The 15995-nt window shown below is 41.4% G+C and overlaps 1 protein-coding gene across 1 annotated transcript; it reads left to right on the top strand.

The window, feature by feature from the left end:
- Positions 1-9617: 9617 nt before the first annotated feature.
- Positions 9618-11083, top strand: LOC122657880 (phloretin 4'-O-glucosyltransferase-like). The gene has a single exon (XM_043852674.1). It carries the CDS (start codon positions 9698-9700, stop codon positions 11078-11080), a length of 1383 nt encoding a protein of 460 aa, XP_043708609.1. The 5' UTR covers positions 9618-9697; the 3' UTR covers positions 11081-11083.
- Positions 11084-15995: the final 4912 nt, after the last annotated feature.

Below are 15995 nucleotides of genomic sequence, written 5' to 3'. Positions count from 1 at the left end.
AATCTGTCTTCTATTGTCTACCCCTTATCGACCATTTGAGCGTAGTCCTGAATATCTAGGACGGACAAAATAAACCCGATCTCTGGTTTGAGTCATTTTTCAAATTTCTTTATTTTTCTAACTTCCCCCTTCTAGTGTTCCAGAGAAAAATGAAACAAATCTTCGAACTGCTATTGGTAGTCCAACACGGTCTTGGTTCCTTTCACGAGAGCAAAGAACTCAACTTCCTTCTTGTCTCTAAAGCTCTCAGGGAAGTAGTTCTTAAAGAAAACTTCTTTAAATTGCTCCCAGGTGGGATTTGGATTAGCTGCTTCAAGATTAGGCTTGGTTGCCTTCCACCATGCTTCCACCTCGTTTTATCGCTGATATCCAGTACATATCAATTTCTGCGCATCCGTATACTCAAATACATTGAATGCCTTTTCCAAGGAGTTAATCCACCATTCTGGCTACATTGCCTCAGAATTTATCTTAGAAAACACAGGCGGCTGGAGCTTCTTGAATCTCTCCATCACTTTAGCTGTAAAGTTTTCCGCTGTGTGTTGAGGCACAAGTGGTGGAAAATTGTATTGGCCCGTTGGGTGGTGGTGGTGGCACTGTTCGCTCTTGCATCATGGCCGCCAATTGTGCAGACATTTGGACCACCAGCTCCTGTTGTTGTTGTATGGTCCGCATCATGGTGGTTATGATGGTATTCACCACTCCAGTTGCCATACCTGGCTGAGGTACAGTGGTAGTAGGTTAGGCAGCCATTGGAACCCTCGGCGAAGTAACCGATATTTCAAAATTCTGAGCTTTGGCTCCATCCCGTAGCTCAACTTCTGGGATAAATCGAGGGCATCTTCCACGACGACCACCTCGGTTGGATCTAGTATTGGCCATGATTGATTCTCTGAAAGAAGCTTTATGTTCAATATTCTCACACCCTTAACGGGAACAATTTATAATTTCTAACTATCACATGTATGTTGTCATTTCCACAGTTCCAGTGTACAAATGTTAGCATTCTAGTAAGAAGTGATATTTGTCAATTACTATTACTAAGAGTTTTATATCTATAGAATGTTGTATGCCATGATATGTTATGCAAGATGACCAATTAAGAATTTATATTAGTGAATACTTATTTAATCTATACCTGGGCCTAGCATGCGAGTCTCTCAAACTTCTTCCCGGTGATAAAAGCCTGTATGTATAGGTATCCTATATCACTCCTAACCTCATCTTCTTGGGTAAGGTAAATGGCACGATCCTCTGATCCACTAGTATCTGCGAGTGCCAAGAAAACAATCAGTTAATTTCCTGCCTGGGACTGAATCTCTCGAATCCAAGCTAGTCTCTTCCTCCGTCGTCTAATGTAGAGCATGTTACTGGGGTCTTTAAGCCTGAACAACACAGTCAGATCCTACTATGGAGAATTTCTAGGTATTAGGTTTCTATGGTCATTTAACTCAAATCATGCTCAACACAATAGGTAATTAAAGCAACATAGACAAGAAAGTAAATGGACCAGCTCGAGTTTGCACACAATGCTACAGTGTTCTACTAGATCTAACACACCACTTAGGTAGGGATAGATGCAGTGTATAAATTCCTTATTTTGCTCTGTAGCCTATTGGGTTTAACTTTGGTTAAGCTAGGCTGTGGTATGGCCTACTTGTAGGCACAGTGTTATAAGTAACGTCTAAATTCCCAAAACTTTGCAATTACACATTACGATTTATGCCTACATATCTATGTTTGAGTTCTTCACACACAGAGATCCATACATCCAAGTGTATATATATATATATATATATTTATGCCCAAATTAGGCTACATAAAAAAAAATTTCTTCTTGCAACTTCCTACTTATTTACCCTACCTCGTATACATCTATGTATTTTGCTTAATATTGATATTTATTATATGCATTTATTTATTATTTTTTATTCACATTATCATACAAATACCTTAAATGGTGTTATTTATACCATTACATTATGGGAAACATAAGCCCATGTGTTAAAATTACATTTCCTGTTGAAATTTCATTCTCTGGGTGTTTCACTAGGCGTTTGGCTCAATTGCTCAGTGCATCGCCCAGAGAATCAGAGCTCAGTTATAAACAGTCCGTGAGCTCATTGTCTCATTCTAAATTATATTTTGAGAGCTCCAAACCACTAGGGTAGTGCTCCAAAGTTCTTTTGGGCTAATTCCCCACAAAATCCAAGCATCTTTGCAAGTTTCCCACACATCTACGCGAGTCCATAGTAGGTTTTCTTCGCATTTTCACTGTTATAGGACTTCTGTCCCTTTTTTTTTGCATTTTCTTTGTTTGATTTTACTATTTTGTGCCCTAATTCCTCTTCTTCTTCTTCTTGCTTTGCAACAACCATGTCTACAAGCGGCAAATACAGCAGAGCATGGAAGGCAATGACCCGTAAGCGCCTACGATTTGACCTAGTGCCTTCTTCATCTTTGGTAGTACTTTCTCCATCACTCGAAGAAGATTCCTCATCCGAGGAACCGGAGTTTGACCGATTTTGGTTCTCCAGGTATGAGCACTCGCAAGATTGGGTGAAGTTCCACTCTAAAAACATTATGAATGGTAGAGTGGTGCAAGTAGATGACTTCCACCAGTACGGGCTCTATGCCAAGTTCAATGCCCTAGGCTAGGCACCGATGCTATCTCCTACGCTGCTGTGCTACCAGAACTTGGTTCTGTATTGCTATTGCAACCTTATACCGACTTCTGGGGTGCAAGGGTTTGAATTACAGAGTAGGGTAAAAGGGGTAGACTTAAAGTTGACCACTACCACGTTAGCAGAGATTTTGGGGCTGCCCAATATAGGCGACAGGTGCTACTACAAGCCTAGGGTGGACATTTTTTATATGTTTTCTTTAGAGACCAGGAGGATGGTCTTCAAAGTTTTGACTGGGGCTGAAGGGATTTCGAAGTTTGAGGCGAATTATAAGCCTATTGCCAGGATCATTAGTAGATGCATCTCCTATAACATCTATCCCAAGGGTGGGAACCGGGGTAGTATTTCTATGCTCTGGGCATACATTAATTACTGCTTGCTCCCGACCAGCAAGGGGGGTCCAGAGATCAACATCCCTTACTTACTGATGCAAGTGACGCTCTACCATGCTTAGAACCCATCAGATGGGAACCTGCCCTATGGGAAGTTCATGACTCATGTGTTCCAGTATTTTGGGGTTACTCTTGCTGGCAAGTACGAGGGAGGTGATAGGTCAAAGCCTATCAGCAAAACCTCCATCCAAAAGATGAAGATGCAGGGGGAACCAGATAGCGATCTTGAGTTTGAGGTGGAGGAGATGGAGGAGGGACATGAGGTAGTAGAGGGAGCTGGGTTGGGTGAGTAGGAGGGTGATCTGGTGGATCCTAGTGCACAATTTGGAGATCTACCTTCCTATGGGCCGACTAGAGCTTCTAGTTCTCAGGTGCCACCTCAGGTGTCTGAGTCTTATGGTTGGTCTGACATGATGGCACAGTTTCGAGGCCTCCACACTCAGCTTGCTCAGATGTTGACATGGATGGATCAGAGCTTCACTTCCCTGGAGGGGAGAGTAGGTTTCGTTGAGCAGCGCCTTGACTTCTAGGATTCCTACTACTAAGTTAACTTACGACAGGCTCGGCCTCCACAGGAGTAGTCCCCCAGCTTCAATTTCATACCTAGGAATGGGTCTCTTTTACTTCAGCTTAACTTTATGTAGTTCTTGTTGGTTTTTTTATTATCATGGGTTATGCAATTCTTTGCTTACAGTTTTTTTTTTTTTTTTTTTGTTTCCCTGCTGGCTGTATCTAGAAGTACTTTCAATTTAAACGTCAATGTAATGGCTTTCACCATATTTCAGTCTTTATTAAAGCTTAATGTTAGTGTTCTATCTTTCTTTACTATCTATTATTTACATTTACCCCCTGTTAATTTAATTATTATGTGTTTTACTTCAATGCAAGTTATTAATCCTATTCCGCTGTCTGTGAATGTTGAAAGAGCTTCTTGCTCTGATACCAAGCTTTGTCACACCCCAAACCACCCCCTAGGAGGATTAGGTAGGTTACCCAAATTGCACTGTAGCAATCCGCCAAATCCCAAGGATCTAGAAGCAGTTAATCCATTCACAGACACACACATCCATAATATTACAAGATGTAAAATGCAGAGTGCTGCGGAAAGCTATAATTACATTAAACATTTAAAAAGGACAGACAAAGCAAGGAAAAGTATATACATCATAGTGATTTGTTCATTCTCTCTCTCACTCCCAGAACACAAGCAACTCCTAACTCTATTAGAAACAACTTTATACAAAAGAATATAAATAGGGCAAGGTAACCCAAGCCCCAAAAGCAAAGCTGTACAAAAGTGGGATCTCCAACAAAACAAAAGGAGTCCCAAGATCAAAATAGAGTCAGCAGCACCCCTAACGGGTCATCCTCAGCTACCACCAAAAATACTCATACCAGTGGTATGACCTCCGTCTGGGTCCATACCAATATCGTCATAACTATCATAGCTCGCCTCCGGGAGATAAGCCTCCTAGCCATAGTAACATCCACCTGTAGGATCATCTAACAAAAACATATATAACAGAGTGTGAGCTCCACTAAGCCCATGAATGAAATATCACCATGCATGCATGTGCAATCACAACCATATGAGTCTTACATGAGGTGCAATTCATTTTATTTATTAGCCACCTAATGTCACAACTAAGACAGGTTAGTGCTACTACAATCCCCAATACATGTATCCCTGTTGCGGCCTTTTAACCCCTTCCCGTGATATACCTAGTTGTCAGAGAGGACCGATTAGCTCCCGCATTAGTCACCAAGGTCAACCCGACTAGCCCTCTGGGAATAACCTATGAGGCATCCATCCTTTCTTTCACATGTCACATATCTTTTTTCTGGCTTATAGCCCATAACAGAGGGGCCATTGCACAAGCTAAGGAGCCTAGGGCTCATCAGAGGAACAAGCACGTGCAACAGAAGTATCACCTCATCAGAGAAATTATCTAGTAGGGCGACGTGAGTATCTCCAAAGTGGACACAACTGAAAATGTGTTAGATTTCATAACAAAGGGTTTCTCCTAGAGTGTTTGAAAAACACATGGAGGGCATGGGTTTAAAATGTATGGGAAATTGACTTTACTGTACAAGTGGGAGATTGTTGGATTTATGTGTTCATCAAACCCAATTCGATCCGGTTCAATCCGATTTTGCTTTATATTGAACATTATACATTTTGGTTTAATATTATCACATGCGATATAAACTTTTTGAGCATTATGTATCCGTAACTTTTACTTAAAATGGTAATCACGACTAGGGTTTGCTGGGCACCCTTATCATATGGTCGTCACATTGGGTATGCCTAGACATGTGATGTCAGGGTACGAATGCGAGTACTCATATGATCGATGTGTGTATTAGTGAAGAATCTATTTTGTTGATTTCTCTATGTATTACTGTCAAATGTAGGAAGGGATAGACATGTGTCATCGACACCCTTTACCTGAGGGAACCCTGTCACTGCAAAGTGTGATTGCATTCTTTGGTTCATCAATGACTGAGACCCAAGTGAGACAAAGCCGGTGTTCTTGAAATGCGCGAATACTTTGTGAGTGAAGGAGTTACTCAACATGGTCACCAATGCCCAATTGGGGAACACCAAGATTAAAATTGTCTGTGTATGGTCGGATCAAAATCTGGATCCAGTGCCATTTTGGAAATGGTTTTTGCAAAACCTATTTTACATAAAATAATAGATTATATGTAGTTATTTGAATGAAGTGTTTTATCGAGTTTTGGGGGACTCGATCAAATACATAGACACTCTTATATGGACATATGGTATGGAATGGGGTTTGGCAGTACAAGTGTACATGCCCTAGATTCCATAATGATGGTGTTGATTAGTGAGGGGGGTTGTATATGATAATTTATTATCATGTAGGGAGTTATTTGGAATTTACTAAAATAATTGGTTCTTTATATAATTAATGGATATGATGCTAATTATAATTATCCATAAATTAAATAAAGTAATTAATTATATCATTCCCTAAGATTCTACTTCTTCACTAATTAGAAGCACTTTGAGTTTAAACAGAACAGCCAAACAAGGAGAGAGAGAGTCTGACTGTCACTGGGATTTTATTTTCCCATCTAGGGTTTTAAAAAACCCTAACATTATCTAAAGCACCGAAAACACAGAGGGGGGCCAGTGCTCCATGTTTTTGGTTGCCCCTCCTCCTCTTGGATGGTTTTTGGCTTTCCTCTCTCTCTCTTGTGATCTCTTCTTCTTCTTCTTCTTGCTCTCTACTTTGTTTGAGAGTTAGGGTTTTGAAAACCCAGATTTGTACTTGAAGAACTGAAGAGCATCTAGGATTGGCTTAAAGAACCTTTGCTGCACCATTGGAGGTTCAGATCTGTTTGCTTGGAATGCTCATTAGAGGAAGAACCATTGTCTATTAGAGGAATAACACTTGAGGCTCATCAGGTTAACACTGCTATATTAATTCCTATTGATTATTCATGGGATCTGAAAGTAACTCGAATCAATTATTTTTCGCTGCGCATTTGGGTAGGGGATGGATCCCTCTTTCCATGGGATGGAATAGAGATGAATTTTTCATCTCTTTTGGGTTCCATAATTTCATGGGACACAAAAGAGAAGGATATGGCATTGGTTTATCAGACCAAACCCTAATTGGGATGCACCAGGGTTCTCATGAGCGACCATAGGAAATCATAAAATTAAAATAGGGTGCCCATAGGCAACCATGGGTTAACCTAGGAGATGCAATACCCTAATTGGTTTATAAATAGTTTCCTAGGGAAACCATGACATGATCCCAGGACCGTAGTTTGACTTACGTGTTTATGTCTTGGTCTATGTGGATGATATCCTTATTGCCAGTAAGGATCCCACTTAGGTTAACTCTATGCTTCAACACCTTGCCATGGAGTTTTCTATCAAGGATTTGAGACCACTGCATTTTTTCTTGGGTATTGAAGCTATGTCTCATCCCACCAGTTTCCTGTTGTCTTAGTCCCATTATATTGGTGATCCCCTGCAATGGGCTAACATGAGCGAATGCAAGCTAGTACTTACCCATGTGGCTATGACTACAAAGCTATCAGCTTCAGGAGGTGTCCCCCATACCGATGCTAGCTAGTACCGTCTGTAGGTGCTCTTCAATACATCACTCTCATTCACCCTAATGTGTCATTTGTTGTGAACCGTGTGTTCCAATATATCCACGCTCCTATTGCAGATCATTTGTCTCTTGTGAAACAGATACTTCGGTACTTGAAGCAAATTTGGTCCCATGGCCTTTCCTTGAGAAATCACCCATCTCACATTATAGGCTTTCTCTAATGTTGACTGGGAGAGCAGCAGTATTTATCGCAAATCCACAGTGGTGCAGCCCTCCACTGAATATGAGTTCCAGGCTCTAGCTGATTTGTCCGCCGAGCTCACTTGGTTACAATCTCTCTTTGGTGAGCTTGGTCTTACCCTTTAGGCACCCTCTTAGTTCTATGGTGCGATATCATTGGAGCCACTCACCTCTTTGCTAATCCTGTGTTTCATGCCTGTACCAAACACATCGAGATTGAGTTTCATTTTGTGCGCGACAAGATTGCCAAGTGGGAGCTCTTAGTCAAATTCATCTCCACCAAGGACCAAATAGCCTGGTTTCAGTTTATGCGGGATAGTTGAAAATCCGATGACTCAACCCTTCCACTTGAGGGTGTGTATTGACCAAATATTGAGTTACCATGTTCACATGGGAACTCAATACTTGATTACCAGATATATTAGGACTCATACAGTGCGAGTTAGACTGTTATCTATTCTACCTTCCGTGTATTACCCAATTAAGGTTTCCAATGTTTTTATTAGGGGTGTCAATTGGTCTGGTTCGAGGCTATTGGTCCGGATCCTTAGTGGTTTTGACTCTAAGGTATCAAGACAATAATCGGACCAATAAGCTTACTGGATCCAAATCTGAGACCCAAGACCATTAACTAATGGGTGGTCCGATTTTGGTTCCTAATCGGTTCCAAACATATTGAGCCCAAAAACAAGGACAATGAGAGTTTCTCTAGGAAGGAGCTTCATCATAAATAGATATAGTCTTGTAGAACCCAAAATAAAGACATTGATGCATGTATAAATAAGGAGACAAACTTTAAGACCTCATGATTTCCATTTCAGACTCAACTCATATACTGATGACTTAAAGAACAGCAAAAGAACGCCACCACTGAAAAGTCCCAAGCAATGTAATACTATTATTAGGTTAGGGTTTAAAGCCTTTTGGGGTTTCAGATTTAAATTTCTCATTCGATTTGTTTACGTATCATCGGGTTTCAACGGTTCCGGTGCTCCCGGGTCCTTAATGGGCTATTGGTTCTAGAACCGTTGGAAAACCCAGACCAATAGTATATCATTAGGACCAGATCCATCTCTATAAGCTATTGGGTGGTCCGATTTCGATTCCTGTCAATCCAAATCGATTCTAGTTTCCGAATCTGGTCCTAAATTGATACCCTAGTTTTTACATATATATATATATATATATATATACTCTCTCTCCCTCTCTCACTAGGTTTATAGTATCAGATCAAGATTATTGATAGCTACCTACAGATGATTTGAGCTAGGGGTGTCAATGGGTCGGTTCGGTTCGATTTTGATTTGGGTTTTTCGATTTCGGTGTGGTTTTTAGAGAAACCGAGACCAATCCAATAAGAACTTTTCGGTTTCTGCTTGGTTTCGATTTTGATGCGGTTTGACTTCGTGTCGATTTCGATTTATGATAACGGGTTGATATCGATTTGGATTCGATTTGGTATCGGGTTTTTTTAAACAAGTTGGGTTCAGTTTGTGCCTATTTTCGTCTCTTTCTCTTTTCAACTACATAAAATATTTCATTCGCCTCACACTTAAAAAGGAGATCAATGGAACAAGCATTCTTACAAATCAATTTCCCTATTTTCATAATCTCATACTCATTGATTTGTAACAATTTATCTAACAACCATAAATTTGCTCACTAATATTGAAATCAATTCAATGATTCATAACCTTATACTCATTATTTTCTTATCGGTTTCATTCGATTTGGTTTTCGATTTGTTATCGGTCAGTCCAGTGCAATTCAGTTTTCAACCGGTCTCGTCATGCCCTAGTCCAAAACCAATCCAATAAGGATCGATTCGATTTGATCTTGGGTTTTTTTGGTCAATTTCGATTGATCAACGGTTCTGACTAGGTTTTGACACCCTTAATTTTTTTTTTTTGTTTTTTTTTTTTTTTTGATAAAGTGAGAATACGAGCTGGTTAGCACCTAAACAAACGTCTTCATCGGTAAAATCGTAAAAAGATTTTCCAAATCCTTTTGTTATTAAAAAAAAACAGATATTCAATCCAATAATAGAGTAGTATTGGTGATCGATCACATCCGAATTTGGATCCTGTCTGGTCGAGACCTCAAATTTCAACCGTGGCGGCTACTATCACATCCACTCTTCGTTATTCCACTTTTTTGGTTTTTTGGATAAAGTAGTCTTCGTTCTTCCACATGGGATCAACAGTGGATTGAAGAACACATCCACAGGGTTTAGTTCCAAATAAAAAGGACTTTATTAGTTCACTCAATCTCGACAACCGCATCAATGGATCACCGTAAGAGTCACTTCCTTCTAGTCACGTTCACGTCCCAAGGCCACCTCAACCCAATACTGCAGCTCGCTAAGCGTCTCATACGCACCACCGGTACCAAAGTCACTTTGGCCACCACCGTCAAAGGCCAACGCCTCATGACAAACACAGACACAAACACCCTTCCTCTCATTCCCGGCTTATCCTTCGCTTTCTTCTCCGACGGTTTCGACGACGGCAGCAACCCCTCCGACGACCCCAACCATATCGCCGCTCAGATGAAACGTGTGGGCTCTCAATCCTTCTCCAACCTTATCAATTCTTTCAACGAAGGGCCTCATCCTGTAACCTTTGTAGTCTATTCCATCCTCCTTCCATGGGTTGCGGACGTTGCACGTGCTATGCACATCCCCTCTGCCCTCTTATGGATCTCCTCAGCCACCGTCTTCGCCCTTTACTACCACTTCTTCAATGGCCACGATCGCCTGATAGAAACCTCAACCTTCATAGACGAACTACCAGGATTGCCTCCCTTAACACGCCCAGACCTTCCTTCCTTTTTCCAACCCTCAAGCCCTCACACTTTTGTGCTGCCAATCATCCATGAACACTTCCAAACCTTACAACAAGATAGCCATCCACGTGTCCTTCTGAACACCTTTGATGCTTTGGAAGAATCCGCCTTAAGAGCCTTGTCCAAGTTGAACGTTATCGGGATCGGCCCCTTGACTCCATCAGAGGATAAAGCCTATGGCTGTGATCTCTTTAGCAATAAGACCGGTTTGGACTATATAGAATGGCTAAACTCCAAACCAGTTGGTTCGGTTGTTTATGTGTCGTTTGGGAGCTTAGTGGTGTTACCCAATAAACAGATTGAAGAGATCTTTCATGGACTAAAGGCGAGTCAGAAACCATTTTTGTGGGTGGTGAGGTCTTCGGAGAGTGAGATTAAGGAATTAGAATTGGAAGAGGAAACAGAAGGGATGATAGTGGGGTGGTGTTCACAGGTGGAGGTTTTGAACCATCGTTCAGTTGGATGCTTTGTGACGCATTGCGGGTGGAACTCAACGGTGGAGAGTTTGGTCGCCGGAGTGCCGGTGGTGGGGTGTCCACACTTTTCCGACCAGCCGACGAACGCAAAGATGATAGAGGCTGTGTTTGGGACTGGGGTGAGGGCGAGAGTGAGTGAAGAAGGGGAAGGGATAGTGGAGAGAGAGGAGCTTAAGAGATGTCTGAACATGGTGATGGGAGGAGAGAATGGGGAGGAGATGAGAAGGAACGCTTTGAAGTGGAAGGATTTGGCCATGGAGGCTGTGGGCAAAGGTGGTTCTTCAGCTAGAAATTTCCGAGCCTTTGTGGAAGAGTTGGTGCAAGGGTGCGATACAAGTATAGAATAGACCCAGCGTATGAACCGCTATTTTGGAATCTTTGTTGTTGGATAATGACACGGCGGATCAAATGCAAAGTAGATGTCCTGATTTGGCGATCTTTGTGTGGTGGTATATTAACGCTAAAGGCAAAGTATCATGTAGTGTATCAGTTCGTACCGAAAAAAAAAAATGTAGTGTATCAATAGCAACTTTTCAAGATTAAAAAAGTGTTGATTTTAGTAGAGGACTATGGACCGTTGATCTATCCTAATTTCAATATCCTAACTATGGAATCCGACGCTGGAAAATTATATCCACTAGTTCCCAGCCCGGCCCAGTTCCCCAGTTCCTCTAATTGGGGAGTGGAGGATCCCACTTGGGCAGAGTATTTGGGCAAGGGTAGGATGGTCATTTCAGACCCCCCCCTCCCAAAGTTAGAGGAATAGGGTCAGGCAAGGAACTGGAGGGGATAAAGATCCATCTAACTCTGCATATTGGAGGGAGAATCTCTGGATTCTAACATTCAAAACTAGAATCTCTGGCAGATAAGCGGAATCGAGACCAAATCGATCAGTGTCGATTCTGGTTCGATTCAGCTGGAAATGATTGGAAATCGAGCAAAATTGATGGGAAAGGACAAAAGTTGGCTGCTTCCCCAATTGTAGGCACCCGATGTGGAATGTAGAAGGGTCTAATGGAAAATTACTAAAACCCAAGAAGGTAACTGTGAGCCTGTTGCACAAAGAAAGTTACTATTCAACTACGAGGTTTCCCTCTCTACAACACTAGAACTAGTAATGGAAACAAAGAACTCTTGAACGTTTCTTGATTTCTCAATTGATTGATTACTCCCCTTGGGATTCAATGGCCTCTATTTATACAAGTTTCATCCCTCCAATGCCCTTTACAAAGATCTCCTAAGTCGCTTTCCATCCTTGTCGAGTGATTGAGTCCTTCTCGGCTTAGGATCCTCCTAGGAAGAATGATCTTCTCCTATTTTCCAGCAATTAGAATCTTTCTTTACGTGGATTACGGTTAGCATTCATAATGCCTTCAGGATTCTCTTTAACTGTCTCTGATGACGTGTCTATACCGGTTTAACCACCCCGCATGTGATATGCGAGTCTTGGACGGAACGTGTTTATTGGGTCTCAAGCTTCCACATGTCACGTTAGGACTAGGTGGATAAAACATGGTGTATCATTTGCCCCCTACTCCCTTTGTCTTGAATAAGGTATAGGGAGAACTTCACAATTCTTCCGAGCATCACTATACCAATCGTCATGCTTGGTTGTCAGCTATCTTCGTTGTAGATCTATGTTGATGACCAGTTTTGACTAACCTTGTCGGTATTCAGTATTGCCGAACATTGCTTCGGAAGAAAAAGCTGTTTTGGTTCTGAGATGCATCTTTGCTATTGACAGTTATACCCCTGGATATAAAGCGTGGGTTTCCAAAAAGTGTGCCGCCATTTGTTGTTTCTAGCACGTGGGCTCAAAATATCTTCTGGATTTCACGTCTTTTGGAGGGACTTGAAAAGACATAATAAAGTTTGAATTTGGAACCTTTAAGCTCTCGGCGTTACCTTGTCGTCGAAGTTTCCCTTAAGGGTTTGACGCGTGTTCACCACATCCCATCTCAAATTTTTTGTTGCACCTCGATCCTCTAATGGAACATGTTGGATTAATCTGAAGCGTCCAAGCTTTTGCCCAGGGTATATATAGTTCTAACATCCTTGGACCCTTCTTCTTCATTGTTTCCAAGCTTAAAAACCCGGAAGTTTTGATTCTCTGCCTGTGTTTCAATCCATGAAGTCTTCTTGCTCTGAGTCTTCTTCTTCAGCCAGATTCTTCTCACTTGAGTAAGTTCTTCTCTTCTCATTTCCACCTTTGATTCCCTTTCTTTTACCAAGGAATGTCAAGTTCTAGGAATGCCCCTAGTTCTAAAACTGTACGAGACACTGCCTCTTTATTCGAGGAATCTGACCAATTATACCATGGTTCAGTGACTAGAGGTGCTGTCATGGTCCCTTCTAGGGGGTCTGCTACGGTACACCGTACTCAATCTAGTGCTTACGCCGGCACCTCTTCCGGTAACCCTCCGAAGAAGTCATATGCCCCCCATGCGGGAAGGTCCATCACATTCACCAACCCCAAATTGATCCCACCATGGGAAAGAGTGTAGATGATATTCCTTCCATTTTAAGTGTGTTCGATGTCGTGGAGATTCGAGAAATCTACTCAATTCCGAAATCCATTGATCTTAGGGCTGCTAGCCCTGAAGATAGGTTGAATACTGAGCAGCTCGGTGAAGTCAGCCTTATTTCTGATGTCTTCGATGCCGGTTTTTGTCTCCTCATTCCTCAGTTCATTTCATGCCTTCTTAGACACTATGGTGTAGCCCTCATCCAATTACTTCCAAATTCCTAGAGGTGCGTTGGTGCCTTCATCCTCAGATGTACCCGGTTACGAAGACATCCTTCCCCCGCACTATTCATCAGGTGTTGCCTACTTAATTCGCTCAGTTCTCACCCTGGATGGTATTATTTCCGCCAGCGTGAATCCAACATCCCGATCAGGAGTAAAATTCCTTTCTCTATCCATGCTTGGAAACAGAGGTTCTTTTGGGCTTCATGTTCGGGATACAAATTTTCTAGTAGGCGGTGTTCGCCCAGCACTTCTGCTTGGAACAAGATTCTATTCCTTGACAACGAGGATCTAAAAACCCTCCAGTTGATAATTGATTCTAAAAGTCCTATGGAACTTGCTGATATTGATGCCTTAGATATGTCTTGCTTGGAAAGGGTGAGACTGTGAGTGTACTTTGTGTGTTTGTATCTTACCTCATTACTTTGATGCAATGGATTTTGATTTGAATTCCATGATGGATTTCATCAATGAGGAGAACATCAAAATCACCGGGGGCGAAGTGACCTTGTCCCAACTGCTGCAAAAGAAGAAGATGAAGCAAGCTCCAATTGGGCAAGGGACAGACCTGTTACACCTGTGCCAAAAAAAATCCGAGCTAGTTTGAACTTTGGTTGTAAGTCCAAAACCTGAACCCTAACACAAATCCGATTATAGATCTGGAACCCGAAGTCGTAGCATCAGGTACGTTATGGAATTTTAGTTGGGTATTCGATCGGGTAGATGATGAAGAAAGAACTTTTACGGTAATGTGTCACATACCAGTAAAATAATGGATACCTCCCCTGTGCAGACCCATCGATAGATGTACGCATCGTGGTAGGTTCCACTAACTGACAAGCATAAGCCGTGTTTGATATTTTAAACTTAAATATTTTTGGCGAGAATGTGTTAGAGAAAGTGGGGAAGATCCCCAAAGAAGAATCCTAGGATTTCATAAGTAAAAAACCATAAATAAGACATCGGAGGCAAGAAAGGATGCAAGCAGAGTCTTGGGTCCAACCTTGAGTCCGGTGTGGGCTGAACAACGGGGTACATCAGAGTCACGCACGGATTCACACCCAGGCTTGGATCTGGTCTTGTATCCGATGCGGGTCAGATACCAAATTTTAAGAGTTCTGTGTAGTACATTATTATATGTTATTTAAATAGGATTATATTATAAAAATGTTACTATATATTAAGATGTATTATAATATTATTTTAATATAAGTTACAAACAATATAATAATATGGTGTTTATGTTTATATATATATATATAGTACATGGGTTATGTTGTATTACTTAATTAAATAGTGAAATAGAAGGTGGCTAGGAAGCATGACGTGGCTTGTTGGACAAATGGAGAAGTAGGAGGTAGCTAGGAAGCATGAGGTGGCTTGTTGGACAAATGGAGAAGTAGGAGGTAGCTAGGAAGCATGAGGTGGCTTGTTGGACAAATAGAGAAGTAGGAGGTGGCTAGGAAGCATGAGGTGGCTTGTTGGTGAAGTAGGAGGTGGTTAAGGAAGAAATAATGGGTTGGTGGACAAAGCCACCTTGCCCATGCAAGGTGGAGGTGTCCTTAATGAGATTTGGGCCAATTCTCCTATCTAGACAAAAGACAAAAAAAAAAAAGGAAAAGAAAGAAGAAGAACAAGAACTTGGGAGCTTAATTTCGGTTTTGTAGGTAAGAACCTTACTCTCTCTTCCATTTTTATGTAAAGCCCCATGGCTGATTTGTCAAACCTATTCTCTCATCCAATATTAATCCTTGATAGTTCCTTTAGAAATCTATGAAAATTAAAACTAAATTATCTCTATGATCACTCTTGACCTTCCATTTAACCTCTCACTTAAATCTAGAAATTTTAATGGTAAACTCTAGATTTGAGTCTTTTTGAATGATTTATTCATTGAACCCAACAAATCTTTTGATAAGAGTAGGGTATTATGACCCTAGATGGCTTTGTGACCTTTTTCCCCAAGCCCTTATGGCTTAAAACCCAAGTGAAATCAAGTTGGAAGGCTCAAATCTTAGAAATTCGGATTTAGCAGAGGTGGACTCATAGGTGGACTCAGAAGTGGATTCAGACTAGAATCCATAATAAGAGCCCGCACCTTTTCTGTTTCCAGGTGGACTCAGAGGTGGACTCAGACCAGAATCCATAATAAGAGCTCGCACCTATTCTATTTCCAGTTAGACTCAGACCAGAATCCATAATAAGAGTCTACATCTGTTCTGTTTTCAGGTGGACCCAGACCAGAATCCACAATAAGAGTCCACACCTGTTCTATTTTCAGGTGGACTCAGAGGTGGACCCAGACCAGAATCCACCGAAGAGTCCGATTCAGGTTTTTGGGGCATTTTACCCAAATTGGACCCAAGCACTGTGCCACCACATAAATGGGCTAAAGTTCTATTTCAAGTTAGGTAGCATGTTCTGTCTTCTATTCTGGGAGATTAATCCCTGTTTAGTAAAATGATATGTCTCCACCATCCGAACTTCATTTGCTCTGATTCTAATTTTTGTTAGAA

Source organism: Telopea speciosissima, chromosome 4, assembly GCF_018873765.1.
Source record: "Telopea speciosissima isolate NSW1024214 ecotype Mountain lineage chromosome 4, Tspe_v1, whole genome shotgun sequence".
NCBI lineage: Eukaryota > Viridiplantae > Streptophyta > Magnoliopsida > Proteales > Proteaceae > Telopea > Telopea speciosissima.
Note: the sequence above shows the minus strand (reverse complement) of the source record. Positions and strands in the feature narration are given on the sequence as shown.

Coding starts and splice junctions, on each gene's coding strand:
- LOC122657880 (XM_043852674.1), top strand. CDS start 9,698: ATGGATCACCGTAAGAGTCACTTCCTTCTAGTCACGTTCACGTCCCAA.